Source organism: Canis lupus, chromosome 38 (genome assembly GCF_003254725.2).
Source record: "Canis lupus dingo isolate Sandy chromosome 38, ASM325472v2, whole genome shotgun sequence".
NCBI classification, from domain to species: domain Eukaryota; kingdom Metazoa; phylum Chordata; class Mammalia; order Carnivora; family Canidae; genus Canis; species Canis lupus.
This window is the reverse complement of record NC_064280.1, coordinates 20,941,490-20,964,526: the sequence shown is the minus strand read 5'-3', so window position 1 is coordinate 20,964,526 and position 23,037 is coordinate 20,941,490. Positions and strand designations below refer to the sequence as shown.

At 57.3% G+C, this 23,037-nt stretch overlaps 1 protein-coding gene across 1 annotated transcript in view; it reads left to right on the top strand.

Annotated features, from left to right (window-relative positions):
* The window catches only part of LOC112643047 (nitric oxide synthase 1 adaptor protein), a 275,681-nt gene that overhangs the window by 239,267 nt on the left and 13,377 nt on the right, over window positions 1–23,037 (top strand). Inside the window, 5 exon segments of the mRNA XM_049106837.1 lie at window positions 5,294–5,435; window positions 12,185–12,351; window positions 13,987–14,166; window positions 20,143–20,308; window positions 21,824–22,219. Coding sequence (XP_048962794.1) covers window positions 5,294–5,435; window positions 12,185–12,351; window positions 13,987–14,166; window positions 20,143–20,308; window positions 21,824–22,219 — 1,051 coding nt within the window.

The window sequence follows — 23,037 nt, the reverse complement described above, 5'->3', positions numbered from 1 at the left end:
TGGGAGGTCAAAATACAGAAATCCCAGGTCTCAGAACTCATCTGATCCAAACTTCTGGTTATGGATGAGGAACTCAGCACCTGGAAAGGCAAATGAACTTGCTCATGGTCACCTGGGTGGTTACTGTCAGTACTGAGGTTGTAACCCAGCCACCTTTGCTCTATGGTACTGTGGCTCACTGACTAGCAGAGTACAAGGAGGAACCCAGCAGTCTACTGGAAATTTTAAGATCCCCTGTCTCCTGTCAATGTCAAAAGTCACACTCACTTTGAAACTAAGCTTTCTCCATAGTGAGCAATATTCTAGTGTCCCAGGCATTACCTCCATCAAATTATAGATCAAGGCCATCCCATAACCTGCTGGATAGAATCCTCACCCATCTCCCATTTCAGAGACTTCATCCCTTGGATCTTCCTCTGTGTAGAAGTCCAAATATATTTTCTTGCTTCAGCATTGTGAATTCTATACACTGCAGTCATTTAATAGATACAAGCTTAAATCTTTTACTACATTTCAAAAAGGGGGGGAAAACATTAAAGAAACATGATCTTCAGTTCTTTTTTTTTTTTTTTTTTTTTTTGAGACTCTGTGGTAGTTCAGCTCAAGGTAAGGGCACTGGACTTTATTGCTGTGAGAGATGAAAAGAATTAGAAGCCTAGGGGATGCCTGGCTGGCTCAGCTTTAGCGCCTGCCTTCGGCCCAGAGCGTAATCCAGGAGTCCCAGGATTGAGTCCCACATCGGGCTCCCTGCATGGAGTCTGCTCCTCCCTCTGCCTGTGTCTCTGCCTCTCTCTGTCTCTCATGAATAAATAAATAAAATCTTTAAAAAAAAAAAAAAAAGAATTAGAAGCCTGGGAGCTGTCCTGGACCTGACTTACTGGACTTCAGTCCCCCAGAATGCCGAAGCACGCGGCGGACAGGTCTCCAGTGTGGGGGGCAGGGGGCGGTAGATGAGAGCAGAGAGAACGGAGACTAATAAGGAGAGCGCCCCACATTTCTCTCTTCTTACCGTTGCCTTCACCATCTTCATCTTCACGACGAGCACCTTACATTCTGGGGCTTCTGCTCATCATTTTCTTTATGTACCTGAGGACTTGTTTTGTCATCTCCAGGAATTGTGATATTGAGCTTTTTCCAGGACAGTGAAATTCGGAACATGCCCAAGGTAGTTCATTAAGTCAGCTGCAGCATCACACGAATAGCTACCATCCTGCACGTGTGTGTAGCGCCCAGAAGATTCCCAACGGCTACAGGGCCAGCCAACAACAGGGTCGCTTAACGTGGGAACAGAAGATAAAATCATGACCGACTGTCATTTTTCCTTGGATCCCTGGAGTACAGGGGATCAACCTCCTGATTTCCATCTTCCTGAAGCTACCACCGCAGCCTCTTGTGTGCTCTTGAGTAGCCGCCCACTCTCCCTGAGAACATGGTGCTAGTTCACGGTGGCTGCTACGGTTCACCAGGTAGCGACACCCATTAGGCGTGTCGTTGGCACCCACAGTTGGCACACTAGAGAGGACAGCTGTTGGGTGTGTCTTGACCTCTGTGCTGGACTGAGGGAGGGCCTGGGGGCGAGGGGGAAGGAGGCTTTGTCAGCATGAATAAGTAAAATGGTTTAAAGAAGCCATTTGTCCGTGTCATGAGGGTAAGTGGCATCAAGTTGTAAGACCACTTCCTTTCCAGGCCTATTTCACAAAATTGCCTGTGATCGGCCCACGCCTGAGCTGTCGTGCCCCCCATCTGTAGCAGAGAGCCACTGGAGGTTAGATAGTCCTTCCCAGCTTTGAAAACCATCAAAGCAGCCATATCCAGCCTAATCCTGACAACTCAGAGCCCACGAGTGCTTTGGGGTGCTGATGGAAAAATGACTTTTGGACAAGAAGATTCGATCCACGTGGCCAAGGGTCTTCAGAGGGCTTAGGTGAAACTAAACTGGATTCATGCAGAAATAACGCAGTTACAGAGATGCTTTTGAAAAAGCTAGTCGATTCCAGAGAATGGCCAGTTTCTCCAACTGGACAAGGCTGCCTTCCCAACGTGCCACTTGTTTGTTCTGCTTTGTACCCGGCTGCCTTCACATCTTGAAATCTCTGCTTTGATTTCCAAAGGCCTGTTTGTGGTCATGAGATGTAAGCAGCGCCTTGTGACCTATGGGGACCTATGAAAAGGGTTCTTTTGAAAGCCGCTTTTAGCGAGAGTTCTCCCTCGTGGGCTTAGACTGGGCTTATTAGCTATTAAGTCTTAGCATGTGTGAGTCCTGCATTCCAAGGCGGCAGGCAGAACCAGTTTTGCTTGGAAGGCCAGAAGGCCCGGGCCCTGGGCGGGGTAGACCCAGCAGGCGGGAGCCAGCATGGCTGTGCAGAGAGCAGATGGCACCAGTGGCGGGAGGGACAACCCTGCCAGGTGCAGGCTGGCCCTCCTCACCACCTTCTAGTAATTTCTCCCGATGAGGTCCTTACATAGGAATCTACCAAAAGTAGACTCTTCAGCAGTGAAGGGAGGCAAGCCTATAAGGTCAGAGGACACCTGAACTCACATAGCCTTTTCTGAGAATTAGGAGCCATCTGACCTCTTCCAACTCCAAGAGTGGTGAGCGGGGAGGCCGGTTCTCATAAGTGTTTGTGGTCATCCTGTAAAGCGGGTCACCGCGTAGCTTGATTCCACGTTCACATTCAGAGGGCTCTTTGTGGAACATGCCACTGTGTCCCTTTACTGTAAGTGAAAATATAACATACGTGGAAGAGGAGCAAAGCACAAACTGAAAGGAAACCGGTTAGCGTGAATGTGCACATCTAGGACCCTAGGCCGACAATTTCCTCATGGTGGAAACCATTGCCCTGGTGCGGACCGAAGACCATCTGGCCCAGGGCTGCTCCTCTATTGCGAGCTGTGGGGAGAGAGGGTGGTTCAGCCGCCTTGATGCTCACGTACATAGGAAGATGCAGTTCTCTTAATATCTTTATGTCTCTGAAGTTGATAAAGTAAGCTCAGCCTTTCCTATTTATTTTTTTAAGACTTTATTTATCTATTCATGAGAGACACAGGCAGAGGGAGAAGCTCCCTGAGGGGAGCCCAATGCGGCACTGATCCCAGGACCCCAGGATCACGCCCTGAGACAAAGGCAGACACTCAACCACTGAGCTACCCAGGCATCCCTTATTTTCTGTCTTTATTGCCTTTTGGCACCAAAACCTGTTTCTGAGCACTCGGTGTATGCCAAGCACCGTGGGAGGTGCTCTCCTGCATGCTAGCCGGATACGTGCCCCTGTGTGTCGGAGGAGAGGTTGTAGACATCGCTGATTCACTCTCTCAGCTGACGTCGCAGAGGTGTCCCTAGAACAGCTGTCATGAAGGGCGGGCAGTAAGGAGTGGGAGCCTGAGGCGAGGAGCCTCACCCCCATTCCATTTCCAACACGGGGGGAGGCAGGATGGGCGAACCCAAAGCCTACATCTTCTGTGTCTTCAAGGAATCAGAGGGGAGGGTCAGCTGCTTATGACAGTGAGTGTACTGACATGGAAACAGGAAGCACGAAGACTACCAAGGATTGACACCAGGCCCCCTTCCTCCGGCCATCTTGAGCCTGTAAATAATTGGTTGAAACCGATCAGGATGTTCCCTCTGTTTGTCCTTGATAAAGGCGGCAGAGACGTGAGCCGTAGTCTAGGTTCTTCAGATGTGTGTTCCACCGTCCAGCTGGGGATGCGTGAGAAATGCAGGTGCATGGGGCGCCTGGGTGGCTCAGTCGGTTGGGCACCCAACTCTTGATTTCAGCTGAGGTTGTGATATCGGGATGGTGGGCTCGAGCCTCGCCTAGGACCCCCTGGTCAGCGGGGAGTCTGCTTCTCTCTCCCTCTGTGCGCAAGCGTGCACTCTCTCTTTCTCTTTCTCAAATAAATAAATCTTTAAAAAAAGAAATGCAGATCCTCTGAAAAGTCACTTCCTGTTGGATTTAAATCTGAGTGCTCCCTTTTGAAGAGAAGATTAGAACTCCTGTCCCAGCCCTGTCTAATCCTATAGATTAATGCAGGGGGGCGGGGACACTTGTTCGAGGGCCTTTCAACTTTTAGCATCATCCTCAAAGCTAGTTAGGGACACTGGGCAGGGATGGTGGAATTTGTCACATGTCCTCCCTAGGGGACCCTGAGGTTTGAGAGCCGCAGATACTGTAGTGAGTGTGGAACGTGACCAGGTGACACAGCTGACCTGGAGTCAGGTCATCCACAATGTAGCTGATCCCAGACATAGGCACAGGGTGACAGCCATGGCTAGATAAGCCGCTGCCTGTGGTGGCGGGATGTTTGGGGACCCCTGGGGACCGAGAGCTGAGCTCACCCAGCCCACGTGCATAAACTCTTCCTAGCTTGTACTGGACTCAGGCTTTGGAAGAAAATGAAAGCTGACTGAGGATACAGTCCATGAACTCCCCACCTTGGAGACCAGGCCATGAACCGAGAACCGTGGCTGTGGTTCTTCCTCTCAGCCTGCGTGGGTCAGACTTGAGACTGTAGGGGAAGAGGCTTCTTCGTCCCGTCTCCTCCTCTCCGAGTTAAGAAGTGGAATGCTGAGAGCTAGGGTCAGGCTCTATTCTTGGGCTGTGAAATAGCTCCTCAGTGCCTCCTTACCCCCCGACCTCTGCCCCAACAGAGAAAGAAAGAAGGTAAAACAGAAAAGAGAAAGAGCCGAAGAACAGAGCCGAGTGAGCGATGAGCGATGTCTTTAGGGCGAGATTGGAAGGCCCGCCTTGGTCAAGCTCGCAGCCCGTGGTGGTCCGGGGACTTGGATGCTGGGCTTTGCTGGCTCTGCTGTTGAGATGGCGGCTTCCCAGCCCTGTTCCCCCATGACCCCGGGGCTGGGGCACCAGGGAGATGCCCCGTTTCCAGCAGGAAAGAAGTGATGGCTGAGTTTCTTGGAGTGTGGTGAATGCATCCAACATTTGACTGTGGTTGGCCAAGGACTTGGAAGTATTGCGACCACTTTTGTTATACCTGAGAGGAAGCGTGGGCTAAGTCCAGAATTGGGGTATTTGCTGTCTGTCCTTCCAGTGGACTTACTGTTGCAGAACTGTGGTCAGTTTCTACTTTCAGGGCCATCTCAGGAAAAAGATCTCCGCCCTATTCTTTGTGAGCATGTGGACATCAGAGCGACATTTGGTTTTTCCAGCTCTTTGTTTGCCCCCTGAGTTTCTGTCCACACAGGACCTGGCATGTCCTCTCCCATCCATCACCTTTCCTGGGCCCTTGCAAAGGGTCACCACGCCCCTCAGTTGCTCATCTCCTTTCCCCTTCCCAGAGCCAAGCTATGCGGATCGTCCGGACAGTCGGGCAGGCCTTCGAGGTCTGCCATAAGCTGAGCCTCCAGCACACGCAGCAGAATGCCGACGGCCAGGAGGATGGAGAGAGCGAGAGAAACAGCAGCAGCTCGGGGGACCCAGGTAGGCACCTGCGCAGGTGGGCACGGAGGGATGCAGGGGGACATCCATCAGGGGAGGGTGCATCCAGGCTTGAGCACGCAGACCCTTGGTTTTCATTCTGGTGGCACCAGTTCCCTGGCTGTGTGATTTGGGGGCAAGTTTATAACCTCTCTGGGCCTTCGTTTCCTCTTTGGAAGAAAACAGGAATAAAGCAGTGTCCGCCTCATAGGATCACTGTGACAATGGATGAGCAGATACATGTGAAATGCCTGGCACGTAGCAAACACCAGATACGTGTTAGCTTTTATTATTTTAACACGAATATGGAAAAATAAGAATAGAAAATTTTCTGGAAAAGATGGGAGTGATGACAGATGAGTGGCTTTGCAGACAGAAGAACGTCAAGCCATACTAGGTAAAACCGTACCGATGAGTGAATGTGTCCCTGGATGGATCAGACACAGACCCAGACACATAGGACATAGGATGTTATTCTAGATGTTGCTGTGAAGGTATTTTTCAGATGAGATTAACATTTAAAAAAAAAAGATCTTGTTTAATTATTTGAGAGACAGAGAGGGAGGGTGAGTGGGAGAAGCAGCCTCTCCACTGAGCAGGGAACCCAGCGTGAGGCTAGACCCCAGGACCCTGGGATCGTGACCTGAGCCGAAGGGAGATGCTTCGCCGACTGAGCCAGCCAGGTGCCCCAAGATTAATATTGAAATCAGGAGGCTTTGAGTAAAGCAGAGCCCCCTCCATAATGTCGATGGGCCTCAACCAATCAGTTGAAGGCCTTAATAGAGCAAAGAGGGAGTGCTGCCAGCGGATGGCCTTTGGACTTGGGCTGCCTCTCTTCCCTGGGTCTCTCGCCCGCCTGACAGATTTTGGACTTGCCACACCTCCATGATCACACGAGCCAGTTCCTTGCCATGTGTATGTGTATTTTCGTGGTGCAATATACATCACTCTGCAGGGCTGCGTCACTTACACAAGGAGGGGGCAGGCCCTGTCACTTGCCCGCTCTGCAGGGATGCCAGGAGGCTATACAGAAAGCACATCCCAGCCATGGGTGACCCCCTTAAGAATACACTCTCCACTCTCTGACGTCTTAACCTTTGAAGAAACAACACCGGACTGGATGTTTGCACACGTAGAACGTCCTAGGGACGGTGGTACGTGGGGGAAGCCAGGTCGCCGAGGTCTCATGTATATTAATGTTACTTGAGAAAACTGTCCCCAAAAAGGTGGTAAGAGGAGAGGTGCCGTGGCTGGCGGGCTCGTTGCTGTGATGCTGACCATCTGCTACAGCTGGGTGGCCACAGCCACGGTGGTCTCAACCTCACAGCCACCGTCACCATCATCTCTCTGCTCGCCCCGAGGCCCCGCTCCCACATCTCCACCCACTCCCTGTCCCGATGGCCCTCATTCTTAGCAACACGTCCTGTTCTCTAGCTTTTGTATTCTAGAAATATAGCTTATTACCTGCGATCTACAAAATACGTGTTAATCGCCTGTTGACACAGCCATGAGGTTAAGTTGTGGGGGTGTCAGACATTACACGTGGATTTTCAGCTGCATGGGGTGGTCGGAGCCCTGACCCCCATGATGTTCAGGGGCCAACTGTACTCAGATACACATGACACATGAGCTAGTTTTGTGGCTCTGGGTCTGGCGTGCCCGACCTGCCCCATCTCTGCAGGGCAGGAGGTAGACAGGAGCATCTCTCAGGTCCCGTTGGCTTTAGGGCAGGTCTGAGTCAAATCACTAGGGTGTCCTCTGATTGCAGGGTTTCTCGCACGGGGCTAAGCCTACTTTGAGCACCAGCATCTGGGATGCCACGGGTCTGGGCTGGGCAGCCTTTCTTCCTCAAGGAAACCTGCTTACTGCCCAGCCCCATAGTCCTTTCCTATTTCTTTCCAGCCCCACTTGCTTGTTCATGGGCCATCAACCATGAGGAACACGTCTCTTCTTTCCATAAGTGCCTCCCCCAGGGGCCTTTATTGACCGCGTTAGGATTTTTGTCTGTGACGGGGCACCTTGGGGGCACCACAGTAGAACTGCTGGTTGCGGTGTGCATGTGCGTTTTTTTTTTTTTTTCCCCAAGAATCTTGCTTCCACATTAGTTAGCTTTCCATTTACTGCAGCGTTTATCTTTCCGCTGGAGCCGCCCCCATGGGATGGGACGGCAGGCCCGCCACTGTGCCGGGGGACCCGTACACTCGGAGGACTTGGACGGCGCACAGGCTTTGGTGTCTTTGATGCCAGCCCATCGCCAGCTGGGTTCCAGCCATGCTTTTCAGACGGCATTCACCTTCACCGTGCGCGCCGCCTCCCCCGCCCGCCCCCGTTCTTTCCACGGTTCCCTACCCTCGGGGAGGTTTGTCTTTTGTACGTTCTGGCAGCGGCCACCCTGGGCCATCCCTGGGGCTCCGAGCCAGGCGGGGCCGCTGCTGCCCTTCCCCTCTCCTTGCTCTTGGCCTTGTGTGCTTTCTTGGACTCCTGGAGAGGGTTTCCCGGGAGCGGTCCCGTTCCTCCGGAGGCATCCTCCTCCCACGGCAGCCATCCGGCGTGGGCAAGGGCCCGGAGCCCTTTGGCAGAATAGAGCTGCTTGGAAAGGGAACTGGCCATCGAGACGGGGAGCGGTGGACTGGGGGCTGCCTGCTGTGTACCTGCTGACCTGGACGTGGTGCTGGTGCAGACCTGGAAGCGCACTGCCAGGTCCCGCCGCCCCTGCTTCTCCATCCCCAGGGACCGCTGCCCCGTCCTTTGTTCTCCCTGCGTCCTCCGGCGACAGGTGTTTGTCTCCTTCCCCCGTGTGCCAGGCTCGATTCTGGGTAAACCGTGGGCAACCGAACGGGCCCCCGATACCTCGCTCGTGGGTACAGACCTGTGACAGATAGACAAGATCATCCGAGAGCAAAGTGGGGGGAGCAGGGAAGATGAGGAGGTACAGTGGGCCACAGGTGGGGGCTGCGAGCTGGGGGTCGGGGGCAGCAGGTGCCACCGCGGTTCCGAGCACCGGGCCTGGAGCCGCCCCCGCGCCCTCCTTCCCCACCGTGTGCCTCGGTTTATCTGTCAGTGCCCCCTGAGGGCCCTTCTGAGGATACACGATTATACAGGTGAGACCCCGCAAAGGAGCGCCTGGCCTGTAGGACGTGCCGTATACATTCAAGCTGTCACTCTTGCGGTTTTGAGGCCTAAAAGTGGCCACTTCCAGCCCTTCGTCACTGAGCGGATAACCTCTCGTGCTTTTACGAACCCATTTTGTCATCGTGTAATCGACGTGGAGAAAAGCCGTGCGCTGACCCAGCAGCAGCTGGGCGCTGAGCCCCTGGCGCCGGCCGGGCCCCCCAAACCCTCGAGAGCAGCCTTCCACGGTTCCTCCCCTGGCTGCTGGGGTCACCCGGCTCGGCCTGGCCACCGCAGGCCACGTGCCCGGCCTCCACCCGTGGCCAGAGCCCTCCTCCCGGCCGGGACGACCCTTCACCTGCTTCCTGAGCGCCAGGCCACCACCGCTGTCCGCGCCCGGAGGTCACCTGAGCCTTCCGCCAAGGCTGACTCCTTCCCCACTGCACACAGATAAGGTCAAGCCTTTCTCATCTTCAAAACAAAACCACATCCAGCTTTATCTCTTTCCCTCATCGTTGGGCTTCTTGCCGGATTCATCTGCACTCGTGCAGCTTCTTCCCTGCACCCCCGCCCCCCATTATCCCTTCAGCCTCCAGGGATGTGGCGTCTGCTGCCTGCCAGCCCTTCTCGAGACCACCAGTCAAGGTCACCGAAGGGCCCCTCGCTAGCAAACGGACAGCCCTCTGTGCCCGGTTCAGCACGGGCGGGGGCACCTCCCATACGCACGCACACACCACCTTGCCTTTTTTTTTTTTTTTTTAATCTCCTCCTCACTTTGCAACATCCATTGCATCTCTCCCGGGCTCCATCCCTGCTGTTCTTTTCTGACTTCCATGGTTTCAACTGATGTTTCTTTCCAGGCCAGACCTTGCATCCAACAGCTGATTGTATCTCCACTTGGCTGTTACAGACCTTGTGATTCCAGCAGGTTGAAAACCCAGCGTGTCCTCTTACCCACAACTCTGTTCCTCCTCCTCCTCTTCTTCTTCTTTTTTTTTTTAATTTATTCATGAGAGACACAGGCAGAGGGAGAAGCAGGCTCCCTGCGGGGAGCCCAATGCAGGACTCGATCCCAGGACCCCGGGGTCACACCCTGGGCTGAAGGCAGACGCTCAACCGCTGAGCCCCCAGGTGCCCCTACTCTGTTCCTCTTGAAACCTCCCGACCAGGTCCCCTAATTCAGAAATTTCAGAACTCTTACGCATACTCCCCTCCCCACTGCTCTCCGTCCTCCCCCACCACAGTTTGTCACCCTGTCGTGTGATTGCTGCCCCCCCTTTCAAATCTGTTCCCTCCTCTGCTGCTGCCACCCCCTTGGTGTCAGCCCTCCTCCTTCCCACCTGGGGTATTGCTTTCTCTGTCGTCCTTCTAGATCTATCCTCCACATCGTCTCTGGGGTTGAAATGTGAAAAGATGAAAATCCCTTGGTATGACTTGCCTGCTTGTGCTCTGTCAAAATCCCGAGCCCTCCTGCTTGGGTCCCTCCATACAGAGCCGCTGGCTGTGTCTCTGCCCCCCGCCTGCAGTGACTACCCCCTGCCCCCGTGCTCCCCGCCCCACGCCCGCTTCTCCACCTGCCTTAGCTGCTGAGCCTTCTCAGGTGGCGTTGGCCCTAACCGCCCTCTGGTTAGCTGTCGCCCCGCACCCGCGACAGCCCCCACTGAGGGGCCCCGGGCTCCTGCAGCGTCCTGCTGCCTCGTGTGTTTCCTCCATCAGGCTGGGGAAGCCTTTGCTCACTTATCCTTACACGCCCGGCGGGTCTGTCACATACAAGTGCTTTACAGATTCTTAACCGAGTAAATGAAATCGGGTCTGCCCGGCGGTTCCTAGAGTTGAGTTCATCCCGGGTGGAAATAGGCTCAGCGGTTCAGAAAGCAGCGCTACCCCCACCCCGAGCCTCTTCCAGGTGCGCGGCTCCCTCTTCCAGGGGCGACTGCGGCGTGCCCGGGGTTGCTGAGGGTTTTGCATCTCGACTCTCGTCCTTTAAGCTTCTTGGTGCCAGGAAAGTTGCAAATACGACATCGCCACCCCCTTGTCGGTCAGGACTGAGGAAGCCCGCTCGCTGTGGGTGCACCGTCTAGGCCTTGGCTTACCGGAGACGCCAACAGGCACGGCGTCCAGAGCCCTCGTGGCTCTGACAGGTCTGCTGCCGTACTGACCCCCCCCTTCAGCCACAGGTGAGGTCCAGGACATCAGACGCCATCATCCGAGAGCCCACGGGGTGGCAGGGAGTCTCTCAGCAGCCCCGTGGCTTGTGAGTCCCCTTCCTTGGCCTTGGTTTGGGACCTCCCGTCGCCCACGCTCGGAGGCGGAGGAGTCTGGCTCCCTGAGAAGCAGAGCCGGAACCTGAGAGTTTCTGATCCTCCCAGACTTCTGGCTTGGGCGTCTCCAAACACTGTGTGTGTTTAGGGACTCCAGGATGGGGGTGGGGGGCAGCCCCCTCCCCTGTCATGACACGATTTTCCCTTGTTAGTGCTTATTGAATACGTTCCCCGTGCCAGACCCCTGGGAAACAGGAGTGAGATCCAGCCCGGGCCTCAGGACTGGGGGAGGGGGTGCAGCAGAAGGCCAGGCGCCCAATGCCAGGTGCACCCACAGACGGATGCTGGGGACCTGCTCACGCACCTGCGTCTCACCCTGTTTGTCTCCACACTGGCACAGAGCATCCATGCGTACGTTGTAGCCCCATCCACCTGCTGAAAACTAGCCACGAGCCAGCCCTCTGTGTCACAGGCCAGCGTCGTGGCCACCGGGAAGGCCCCTTCCGGTCGCGGGGCTGTGGTGGGAAGCAGCCTGCCCTCTGCGCTCCTGCCCGCTGCTCGCTCCCTGCCGGGCCAAGTCCCAGGTCCCCGAGCAGTGGGAGGGAAAGCCAAGCACCCCGTTGCCTTTCCGAGCACTGGGCTTGCTTCCCTGGATGACTCTTGTGGGTTTGCACAGGAGACGTGTTAGGACTATTTGTTCCAGGGGCACCTGGCTGGCTCGGTTGGTAGAGCGGGCAACTTTTGATCTTGGGGTGGTGTTCAAGCCCCATGCCGGGTATAGAGATTACTTAAATAAATAAATATTAAAAAAAAAAAAAAAAAAGCAGTAGTAGTATTTGTTCTGCAAGGCAGGGCCTCAGCTGACCCAGGCCTGGCTGCTCCGGGAGGGAGCTGGCTCCCCGCGTTTCCTGCTGACGTGAGCCCTGTTCCATTTTACCCTCGGTTCTTGGTTTCCGAAATCTTTTCAGCAATCTTAGTTGAGTATAGTAGTAGGGAGCCTAACGCCAAACGTAGAGAAAGGAAGATCGCTCCCAGGAAATGCCAGGGAATCGCCAGGTTTTCATAGAATCAAGAGGCAGAAAGGAACCGGGGATGAAGGGACTTGAGAAATGGCAGGACTTTCATGCCTATGTTGAGCGCAGCTAACGCCTCCAGTGGGGAGGCAAAAAGTGGGGTGTAGACGGTGGGCGGGGTGCTTCCCGCTGCAGGCCCTTTCCTGACCTCCGTGCTTGGCCCCAAGGTCGGAGCCCGGCTCCGCGGGGTGCGGGCCTCGGATCTGTCACATGCCCCCTCCCCGGGGCGGGCTGGGCAGCGCGGACCAAGTTCTTGGCGGCGCTCCCCATCCCCTCCGTCCCCTCCGTCCCCTCCGTCCCCCCGCAGGCCGCCAGCTCCCCGGGGCCGAGAGGGCGTCCACGGCCACCGCAGAGGAGACAGACATCGACGCGGTGGAGGGTCCGCTCCCCGGGAACGACGGCCTGGAATTCAGCCGAGGGGTCACTGACCTTGATGCCGTCGGGAAGGAAGGAGGTTCCCACCCGGACCCTAAGGTAGGCGGGGGTGACCCGTCCCATGGGATGCATGCCCTGCGGAACGGCAGGTGCTGCGGCCTTGGCCGCTCTGAGTCCCGTTGTCGCCTGTGTCACCCGTGCGGGGTCAGCTGCAGAGTGAGGAGTGTGGGGTGGCAGGGGCAGGTTTCTGCTCCTCTGCGGGGGGTGGGGGGGGCACTTGGGACACGCGGTGTGGCACTGGAGGGTGTCCCCATGCCACGGGGGTGCTGCCCTCTGGGGCGTCCCCTTGGCTGTGCTGCCCTTGGGGGGTCCCCTTGGCGCCCCCTGGCTGTGCTGCCCTAGGTGGCAGCTCCTCCTGCCCCGGTGCCCCCCAAAGCCCACCCTGTCACGCACCCCCGTGACCCATCCCTGGGCCCAGCGGCTGGAGCAGAGTAGGTTCAGGCCCCTCTGCCTGCAGTTGGCCCCTTGGGGGTTGGAGAGCCGTGCATCCTGGATCATCATCAACCGCATATCTTGCCACGGGGATGACGGGGCTCCCAAGGAACTCCCGATAGAATCCAGGCCAGGAAACTAAGGACTTGAGCACCTTCCACCTGAAGACACAGGAAAATCCCAGAAGGAGAGAGCTGGGAAGTGGGGCTCCCCGTGGACTCCTCATGTCCCAGCGCCTCTTCCCCCTGTGGGGGGTCAGCCTCTTCTGGGGCAGGTTGTGGGGGTGAGGGGGATGCTCATCAGGAGAAGTCTGTCTCTAGTCTGGAGGCCGGTAGGGTCCCCGTCATCTGCCTGACATTTTCTTTGTTTCTTTTTCTTTTTTTCTTTTTTTTTTTTTAGTTTTATTTATGTATTAGAGCACAGGGGAGGGGGTTAGAGAGAGAGACAGAAGCAGGCTCCCCGCTGAGCAGGGAGCCCGATGGGGACCCTATCCCAGGACTGGGAGATCCCGGCCTGAGCAAGAACAGAGCCTTAACCCCTGAGCCAGCCAGGCGCCCCGCCTGACGTTTTCTCGGGCCATTTATCTGCTGCAAACCCCAAGAGCCTGCCTGCCACTGGGTGCCTCCCTCCCGCATGTCTGAAGAAGGAGCAGCAGCAGAGCTCCAGACACAAAACGTCTCTCCTTGCACTTGATTTATGGATCACGTGAGCCATCTTAGTGACAGTTCCCGCCCGCCAGGAGGGAGACCCCCGGGGACAGCACAGAAACCATGTTCAGCCTCTAGAGAGGGTCTGTCCAGACTGGCGGCTGTCCCTGCGAGGAGGGCCGGCTGGAGTGGCCCCCACCCACAGCCCCGTGGTCCAGTGGGCAGCCCTGAGAAGCCCCACAGGCCCTGGAGGAGGGGCCCCAGGGTTGCAGCAGAGTGAGGATGGAGGCTGGCCTCTTCCTGGTCTCGTAATGGGGCGGCAGGCAGGTGGCCAAGCTCCCTCTGCGTCCAGGTGTGTTGTCGTTGGATGTAGCCTGAGAGGCAGGTGCCACTGCCTGCCTCCATCATGCTGGGGCGGCTACTGAGGGTCCAAGCAGGGTTTCCCGATGAGTGACCCTGGCCCAGGGTCCTGTAGGGACGCAGCATTTCTAACCCGTGGTTACAAGTGGGCATTTCACTCACCCCGCCCGTGTTCGTGGCATCTGTCAAACAGCAGCCACTGCCCGGGGTCACGCCTGTCTTCTCTCTCCTCCAGGTTTCTCCCCACCCCCAGGAGCCCATGCTGGCAGCCTCGCCCAGGATGCTCCTTCCTTCTTGCTCCTCGAAGCCCCCGGGCTTGGGCCCAGGGACGCCGCTGTCCACGCACCACCAGATGCAGCTCCTCCAGCAGCTCCTCCAGCAGCAGCAGCAGCAGACGCAAGTGGCTGTGGCCCAGGTTCTCCTCCGCCTCCTCCCTACCTCTCAGGCTCCACTCTCATGGGCTTGACGCGCCTTCCCTAGCGAGGGGCAAGGGGCAGGTTTAGAACTTAGGGAGCCGGAAGGGATCGCTCACGCTGTTGGATCATTGCTTGTGGGAGAAGAGGGGGATAGAGGGGATGCCGTTGACCTGGGAGGAAACGTTTTGGTTTCCCGTGTATCCCCCGCTCTGAGTTGGGCTTGGCTGGCTTGGCTGGATGTTGTTGGATAAGGACTTGAAGTCACCGAGGAACAAGATGCACACAACTCCACCCTCCCCTTCCCTGCCTCCTTTGCCTGGTGTTTGGGGTGGGAAGGGATGCCTGGAGTCAGGACAGGTGTGACCTTGTGAAACCAGTCTTAAAAGAGCTTAAGGTACAAATTTGTGCCAAACACCCTTGCAAAGACCACCCTGTGCATCCAAGTTCCCAGAGCTGCATCAGGCCTCTGCTTATTCCAGGCAGGATTTGCTAGCATCCTGGCCTTGGGATTCGCTGTAACGGGATCTAATGGACAGGACCTCGGGTGCCGTATTTGAGCTACGTGAGGTTTGACTTTGATCTCAGGAGGAAAGTGTTGTTTGAGCACCAACGGCTTATCAGGCCGCTGCCTTGTAGAGGAGGGGTGAGCTGGTTCCCCTCGCTGCTTCTGGCAGGGGCTCCTTCTGCTTGCTTTCCACGGAGGGCATCACGGTCCACATCATCCTTGGGACTTGTGAGTCTGAGCTTCACCTCCACGGTGGGCGATCAGGGAACAGCGAGGACAGGACCGCTCGTCCATTCATAGGCTGAGTTCTGAGGCCGAGGGTGGGGCCTCCGGGGCTGGGGGGTTGGTGAGCCATCTAGAAAGGCAGCTCCGTGTACTGGCATTCTCCATCTGTGTGACCAGGCTGACCTCTAGGGCCTTTTGCATTCTAGAATGTCAGGGAGCCGACTTCTCTGGGGAGCACTTATTAATCCCCGTTGTCTCTCCTGCTTACTCTTCTCACGACCCTTGGGTGGAGGGGTCACCCTGATAGAGCTGCCCTTTCCCACATGTACACCTTGAGAAGGAAGGCACCAGTGGCCTGACTGGAGCAGGATCTGCTGTGACTTAGTTCTGGAGAAGACTATCTAACGCTGTCTCACATGGACCAGGCCTGAGGGGCCAGGCTCGCAGAGGCCTTTTGCAGCCGGGTTAGAGAGTGTAGCATGGGTGGGGTACAGCTCCTCAAGGATAGGGCCCTTTTAAAAAAAATTGTGACCATAAAACAAAAGGCCACGTGCTGACGCTAGAAGCGTTTGCAAGTGTCTCCAGAACAGCAGCAAAAAGAAGGAATGGCATTAATGGCTTCATGGGGGGGGGGGGGGAGATCATGGCTCTTTGTCAAATAACAGAACTCATCTCGTCTCCTTAATGGCGACATGACAGTCCCCAGAGTCCCCTCCTCCCTGGCGTGCGGCTGACAGGAGTACAAAGCCCTAGTGCTCCCGCTCAGGGCCGTTCCACGACTCCCATCATTTCCCAAAGTTTCCCCCTGCATACAAATCCATTCTCCAACCGTAATACTTTTCTCTCTTCCAGCATATCAATTGCCAAGTAATTATTATTTATCTAAGAAAGGGCTTGATGCATATTCATGATGGATATCATCAGGGAGTCATTTGAATTTGAAGTCACTGCTAAACACGCAAGAGAAGCTGTGTGCACACCTATCATCTCCGCCGGGAGATTGTTGTGATGGTCCGTGGAAGCGTTCGGTCTGCAAAGCCACGAGGCCTGCGACTTATCATGGCTTTACCACCGGCAGCCTGAAACCCTAAGGGGTTCTTTGGTGCAGAATCCGGCATCTGTCGCAGTGGGACGGCAATGCCCAGTCTCGACCGTCTCTCTCCTGGGAGAGAGTGGATCTCGGGGAAGGGAAGAGCAGGATGCTTGCGGGTCCCTTCGTGAGCCCCTCTCGGTTCCAGCCACTTGCACGGGCTGGGAGCCCTTCACCTCTGACTCACGATCTGTGGATGCGGTCGGTGGTGCCCGGTTGACTCTCGTTCGGGCCGTGATGCGACTGGAAGGCCAGCGCAGCGCGTCAGTCCTGGCGAGACGACGGGTAGGGTCAGGTGCTTCGCAGTCTTCAGGCGGACAGGACCCCGAAGGTCCGAGATCGCTTCTCGAACATGCGCCTGTCTCACTGTCTGCCGTGCCCAGGGGCAGGCTCTGGGCAGACCCTCCGTTTGCATCTGTGTCTGCTGCCTGGGAACGCAGCAGACGTGTGGTAGCCGAGGCTTTCAGCGCCTGTGTCCTCCAGCACGCTCGGCCCTAAGCCCTTCTCCTGTGACAACTTTCTCTTTTCCCCCATTCTCTCTGTAGCCCTTGATCCAAGGGCTTCTTATTAGTATTCGTGTCTTTGGGTAAAAGCAACCGTACAGGCGACAGAGGTGGCTTAATAGGTCTTGTTGACACCTTTCGTGCATCTACGATGGAGCGGATCTCGCACGTGGTGGGACTGATCTCAGTGTCCTGCATCAGGTCAGCTTTTACTCTTCGTGTCAAACTCTCTTGCCGCCAAACTGCAGGGTTTCTCTCTTCTTCGTTAAACTGCCAACAGTCCCCAGAATTCCAGTGAGCGATAACGATGAGCTCAGCCCTTGAGGTAGGAACACGTTTTCCTTTCCTCTGGGAGCATCCAGGCCCTTCCGGGTAGAGCAAAGGATACAGAGTGGCTTGCCAACAGGTGCACTCTTGGGGGTCCACACACACCCCCATGTACTGTCATAGGCTATTCCAGTTCTGCTGTTATCCTGGGACCGGGCTTGGGTCTCCTGCTCGGATCTCTCCCAGCCTCTCCCTAAATTGGCTCAGAGCTGGCCTAGAGGAGCCTGCCCTGGCCTTAGGGGCCCAGGGGCAAGGGTGATGCTGAACCAACATTTCTAACATTTCTAGCTTAGCCGTCAGCATGGAAACAGTGACTACCCGGGCCCTTCTGACCTACTTCCCCGACCCAGCATGAGGCTTGCCTGGCTGCGCTAGCTTCCCGTTTTCCATTGGGCCAGAAGTTCAAGGGTGTGACTGGCCACCCAGCCAAGCCTTGAACCCGAGCTGGGCTGTCGCCGGCACCTGCATGGCCATGAGCTCGGCCCACAGCGCTCCAGAACGGGTCTGGGCACCGCGCTGCTGCTGTTTCGAGACTCCTCCCCTACCCCCTGCCACTTGTGCTTATTCGGAAACCAGTGGTGGGTTCCTCTTGCTTCGCCATCACGGGTCCTGTAGTTAGAGACACAGCACTGACCACACTCCCGCACCCCACGTCCAGGCCCAGACCTACCTTTTGTCCCCGAGGCTTTCCCGGGGTGCGCTGCCCAGCCCCGGCCTCCTGCATGCCGAGACAGCGCCGCCTGCCTCCGCTTGTGTGTCCGGTGGGGGGCTGGCGGGGGGGGGGGGGGGGCAAATTGCTCTGGTTCTCTCCACGCCATTTCCATGTGCCTGCTCCCTGACCTCAGCCTGGCCCTGCCCCCACTTCTCACGGAGGAGCTGGAGTCCAGGCAAGTAGGCTGGAGAGCGAGTGGGCAGTGGGCTGGGTGGGCTGGGCAGGGGGGAGGGGTCCAAGCCGGGGGGTGCAGGGTTGCAGAGCTGCAGCAGGAATGCAGGGCGGGGTGGTCGTCGCCCAAGACCCCATAGCTCTCGGGAAGGGAGAAGCTGCCTCGCGCCTCTTCAGGGATTAATACGGCCCTGCTTTTGCAAAAAAGATGTTTAATTATTGGAAGAGAAGCCTGTGGAATACCAGTAACTGGCCCACGTGGTAGGCAGGCGGGTGGAATCTCCTCCCGTGTTATCGCCCAGGAAGCGAGCCCTCGGAGCCGCAGCAGGGTGCACAGGCAGGCCCCAAAATAACGCTGCCTCATTTCCATGCTTCCGAGGCCAGACCTACATGTGCAAAACCCAGGGACTGTGGCCTCAAAATTGAAAGAAGCCCGGGGCCGTCTCGTCTCAGCCAGGCCCGGTTCAGGTTCGGCCCCCTGACTCGGGAATGTTTTCTCGTGGCACCTAGTGCGAGGTGGAAGGAAGCATGGGGCCCAAGGGCCGGCTTTGCGGCGTTGCCAGCCCTCTGCCATGGGAACCTGATTACCTGCTGAAGCAGCTCCCCCTATTCCCCTCCCCGGCTTCTGCAGGAGGGGCCCCCACTCCTAACTCTCTGATGTCGGGATGGGAATCTAGGGATTTTCTCAGTGAGCCTTTGGCGAGTGGCCTCTAGTGCTGGAATCATCCACGGCCTGAGCCCCTGGGCAGGTGAGAGGTGGAGAAAGTGAGGTCCAGGTGGAGCTGAATTACCTACAGGTGCGGAGGGAACCACCGGGAGACCAGAACGTTCCAGCTCCTGGTCTAGGGCTCTCAGATGGCCTGTTGTCTCGGGATGTCCACGGGCCAGGTGCAAGTACCCGAGTCCTCGGTGTGCGTGCAGGGAGCCCTCCGCAGATGCCACTTAGCTCCATGTAGAATTTTCTCTTTTTCTGTTTACGTGCATTGAAAATTGTGTTCCAAATTTCTGCCTCATGTTTCTGTTTCATTCCCAAAGAAAACAGAAAATGGGTAATTAACAATTCTGTTTGCTCGGTAGATTCCTTTCAAAGACAGTCTTGATTGGAATAAGCTGCATTACTCCCAGATGGAAGGTTAAGGTTGGCCCTCTGGGGGGGCAGGGGGGGGCCTTCCCATGCCAATTGTCCTGTTTCTCAGAAGCAGCAGGATTTGAGGGGGTTGGGAGTGCTCTCAGGTGAAATGCCTCCGTGCCTCAGTTTCCAAAGAAGATAAAGTCTTTCAAGCCACCCACCATCTGATAGCCAGGTCAAAATATTATTGTTGCTTCTTTCCCTCTTCTCATCGCTGTCTAGATCTTTCCTTAGTTGATAGGAGGCAGCAAATGAGGCTGATTTCTAAACCGGAATGTCCGCTGTATCCTTAGCAGCACCTTACAGAGGACAGATTTACTTGAGATTCCCTCGGCATCCTCCCCTGGGGGCAAGACGGGCCCGACCTTAGGAGCCACTAATGGAAAGTGGCAACTAATCTCATTAGTGGCTCCCACTTAGAAGCAGAGCCAACTGCAAGGTCAGGTCCTCAAATCTGCCAGGAGGGAAGCAGCTGCTGCATCCGAGAGCAAGATTCTCCAAGCTCTGGCGGCTGGAAGGGGCGGACGCTGGGTTTGGCAGGTCCCTCGGCCAGAGGACGGGGCCGCTACGGGCTCTTACTCCCCGATAAAGCGTGCGTGTCTTGGGAGCAAACTGCTCCTCGGAAATCCAGAGCATTTGTCTGAGCAAAGAGTCAGCTAGCTGCTGCTCCGAGCCCTTTCCTTCCTCCCTCCCCTCCTGCCTCTCCCCGACTCGCCCCAGTCACCCTGCCTCTTTGTCCACACCGGATTTTTGGTCCAAGGAAACCCTCTTTCCCACAAGCTGCCTTGGTCCAGGCCAAATTCATTAGCTCTCTTTTTTCAAGGACTTCCTAAAACCCTAAAACCCTCGACAGAGACCCCTGTACCCACCACTTAGCGCCAGAATCGCATATGCGTGAACACGGTCGGTGCCCTGTGACTCCGTTTCTTCAGGCTGGGTTCCTGATAGAATCACGCCCCATCTCCCCCCATGTTTTCTCTCTGTACCCGATATTTGCACCAAGAACAGACCCCCTCCCCCCGGGGCCCCCAGCATGCTGGGTGTGCCCCTGCCCTGCTGCTCCACCGTAGGTGAGTGACACACCCCAGCCCTCACCCGGGACACACAGAGAGACCCCCAGGGCCAGTGACCCAGCTTCTTGGGGCCAGCTTCTCCCCAATTCCAAGCCCAGGTGCCCCTTTCGCCCCAGAAGGGCTCTTTTGTCTTGAATTGAACACGGAAGGTGTCTCTGGTCCCGGGCATCCCCCAGTGACTCCTGTTTGCACCCTGTCCCTCTCTCCTCTGTCCTGTCTCCTCTGTCCTCCTCCCTGCAGGTTCACTTGCTGAAGGACCAGCTGGCTGCTGAAGCTGCGGCGCGGCTGGAGGCCCAGGCTCGCGTGCACCAGCTCCTGCTGCAGAACAAGGACATGCTCCAGCACATCTCTCTGCTGGTGAAGCAGGTACAGGAGCTGGAGCTGAAGCTGTCAGGACAGAACGCCAGTAAGTGAGGGCCCCGCCCCAGCCCAGCCTCGCCGCCCTCCCTGGGGACTCTGGAAAACACCTGTTCCTTTCCCTGAAGCCTTTGGTGGTAGCGTAGGAGGCCCCGGACCTGCCCTGGTATCGTAGCCAGAAACAAAGGCTGCTCTGTTTGTCCCGTCCATCCGCTTCGTGGAATTAGGAAATGGCAGAGTCAGAGAGGATTTTGGCTCCTTCTAGCGTCCACACTTGACCTTGAATGTCCCTGGGCGTCGCTGCCACATGTTCATCCAGGCTCCTCTCCAAAGGGGCTCAGACACTCCACATCCCAAGGCAGTCCATTTCTTCCTTCGAGGGCTTTCCCAGTTGAAGTATACCGAGCACCTGCTGTGCCCCACGCTGTCTGGGAGCTCCGTGGGAGACCTCACACCGTCCCGGAGTTTACTCTCCCCGCACTATGTATTTGCAGCTCCGTAGCATAGAACATGCTGGTAGCAGTCGTGTACTTAGCGGAGAAGGCAGAAAAGACCTGGCCGGGTAGCGCTGAGATGCCCGGCTGCCTCTGGGCTGGACTGGAAGGCCCTAGAAGGCAGCGTATCTGCATGCCTTCCTCTCGATGGTCTGTGGCCTGCAAGCTTGCTCTAAATGTGTGCCGGCTGTGGACCAGCGCAAAGCCACTGGCCACCTACCGTGCCAGAGACCAGGACAGAGCTTCGTAGACGTGACCTCACCTGGTCCCTGTGGCAGGAGAGGTTGCTGTGCCCATCCTCCACGCCAGACAGACTCCCAAGCAGGTGAAGTCGCTGGCTCGAGGTTACGGGACCAGCCAGGTGTGGAGCCAAGATTCAAACCCAGGTCTGATTGCAAAACGGATGTTTTTCCTACGAGACCAGTAGTTCCCTCAGGCTGTCCCCTGGCTCTTTTCTAAGACATGAATATTCCCAAGTCCAGCCCAGAGAGGGTCCCGATCAGTGGGGTCCGATCAGTGGGGTCCGGCCAGGGCTGGGCTCTTGCTAACGCAGCCCAGAGGCTCAGATTGGGAGCAGCTGCCGCACTTGGCAACGCTGGAAGCCCATCTAGGGGTCTCTGTGGATGGAGACCCTGCTCTCCCCCCTCGGTGTGTCCTCCTTGATGTGTCCCCCGTGCCCTACCCCAGGCAGGCAAGCGTCCCCTCCTCCTCCCTGTCCTCCTCCCCTTCCCCTCTTCCTCCCCCTCCTCCCCCCCTCTCTCCCTGACCCTCCCTGCTCCTCCTCCCTCCTCTCCCTCCCCCTTCCCCTCCCTCCTCCCCTCCCTCCCTTCATCCTCCCTCTCCCCCTCCTCCCCTCCTCCCTCAGCACCCTCTGCCCTCCTCCCTTTCACCATCCTCCCCCCTCCAAACTCCCTCCTCCCTTCCCCCTCTGTCCTCCCTCCCTCCCCCCTCCTCCCCCTCTCCCCCTCCCCTCCAGTCCCCCTCTCCTCCTCCTTCCTCCCCTCCCTCCTCCCATCCCCAGCCCCCCTCTCCTCGCTGACCCGCCTGCCCTGCTCTCCCCCCGCCCCCAGTGGGCTCCCAGGACAGCCTGCTGGAGATCACCTTCCGCTCCGGAGGCCTGCCGGTGCTCTGCGACCCCACGACCCCGCAGCCGGAGGACCTGCCATCGCCGCCCCCGGGCGCCGGGCTGAGCGAGCTGGCCCACCCCGCTGGCAGCCCCCTAGGTAGGCGCGACTGCCTGGTGAAGCTGGAGTGCTTCCGCTTCCTGCCGCCACCCGCGGGACCGCTGCTGGGGGGCCTGGAGCTCCTCAAGTTCCGCGAGTCGGGCATCGCCTCGGAGTACGAGTCCAACACGGACGAGAGCGAGGAGCGCGACTCGTGGTCCCAGGAGGAGCTGCCGCGCCTGCTGAACGTCCTGCAGAGGCAGGAGCTGGGCGACAGCCTGGACGACGAGATCGCCGTGTAGGGTGCTGCGGAGTGCAGCCGGGTGCAGCCAGGGTGCAGTCGGGGTGCCACGGGGTGCAGCCAGGGTGCAGCCGGGCTGCCGCAGGGGTGCATCTGGGGTGCAGCTGGGCACACTGCCGAGGATGCCGTGCGGCGGAGGGCAGTGAGGACCCGGGAGGACGAGCCATGTGGGCTCCAGCCTGGGGCCCCGGAGGGCCTGCGGCTTCAGGAAAGGATTAGGATTTGGCTGTGGGGGTCCAGTGGGGGAGAACTGGGACTCCCGGAGGTGAATGGACCCCTCCCTCTTGCTTGTGACTTCGGGGGGAGGGCAGGCCTTCCAGGGCCCCTGGCTCGGCGAGAGGGTCCCTCCTGAGGACCACCAGGCTGCCAAGGACCTGCTGCCCGCGGGCTGCTTCCTCAGGCTCCTCTGCCCTGCACCTCCTGGGATGCCCGGTAACCCCCTCCCGCCCCATCTCCGGGTCTGCCGGTGAAGGGAAGTCATCAGGAACCTTCTCAGGTCCTGGGTGTCTGGATATCGACGATGCTACGGGTTGCCTAACCCTCCCTTGACCTTACGAAAGGAGTTCCTTCTCTAGGCCATGGTGGTGATAGAGGCTGGATGCTCTGGGTGGGAAGAGACGGGATGGTGCTTTCGGCGGGAGCGTGGAGTTGGGATGTGTCACGTCGGGTAAGCTTTTGGAGGAATTGAATCTGGACGTTTCTCCAGGTGGATGTTAAGGGTTGCTTCGGAGGGGGACGGGGAGCTGAAGGTCGTTCAGGCCTGTGCTGGGAGAGCCGTCAACCCGTCCCCTCCCCCTGGGCAGCAGTGGTCAGTTTTTAC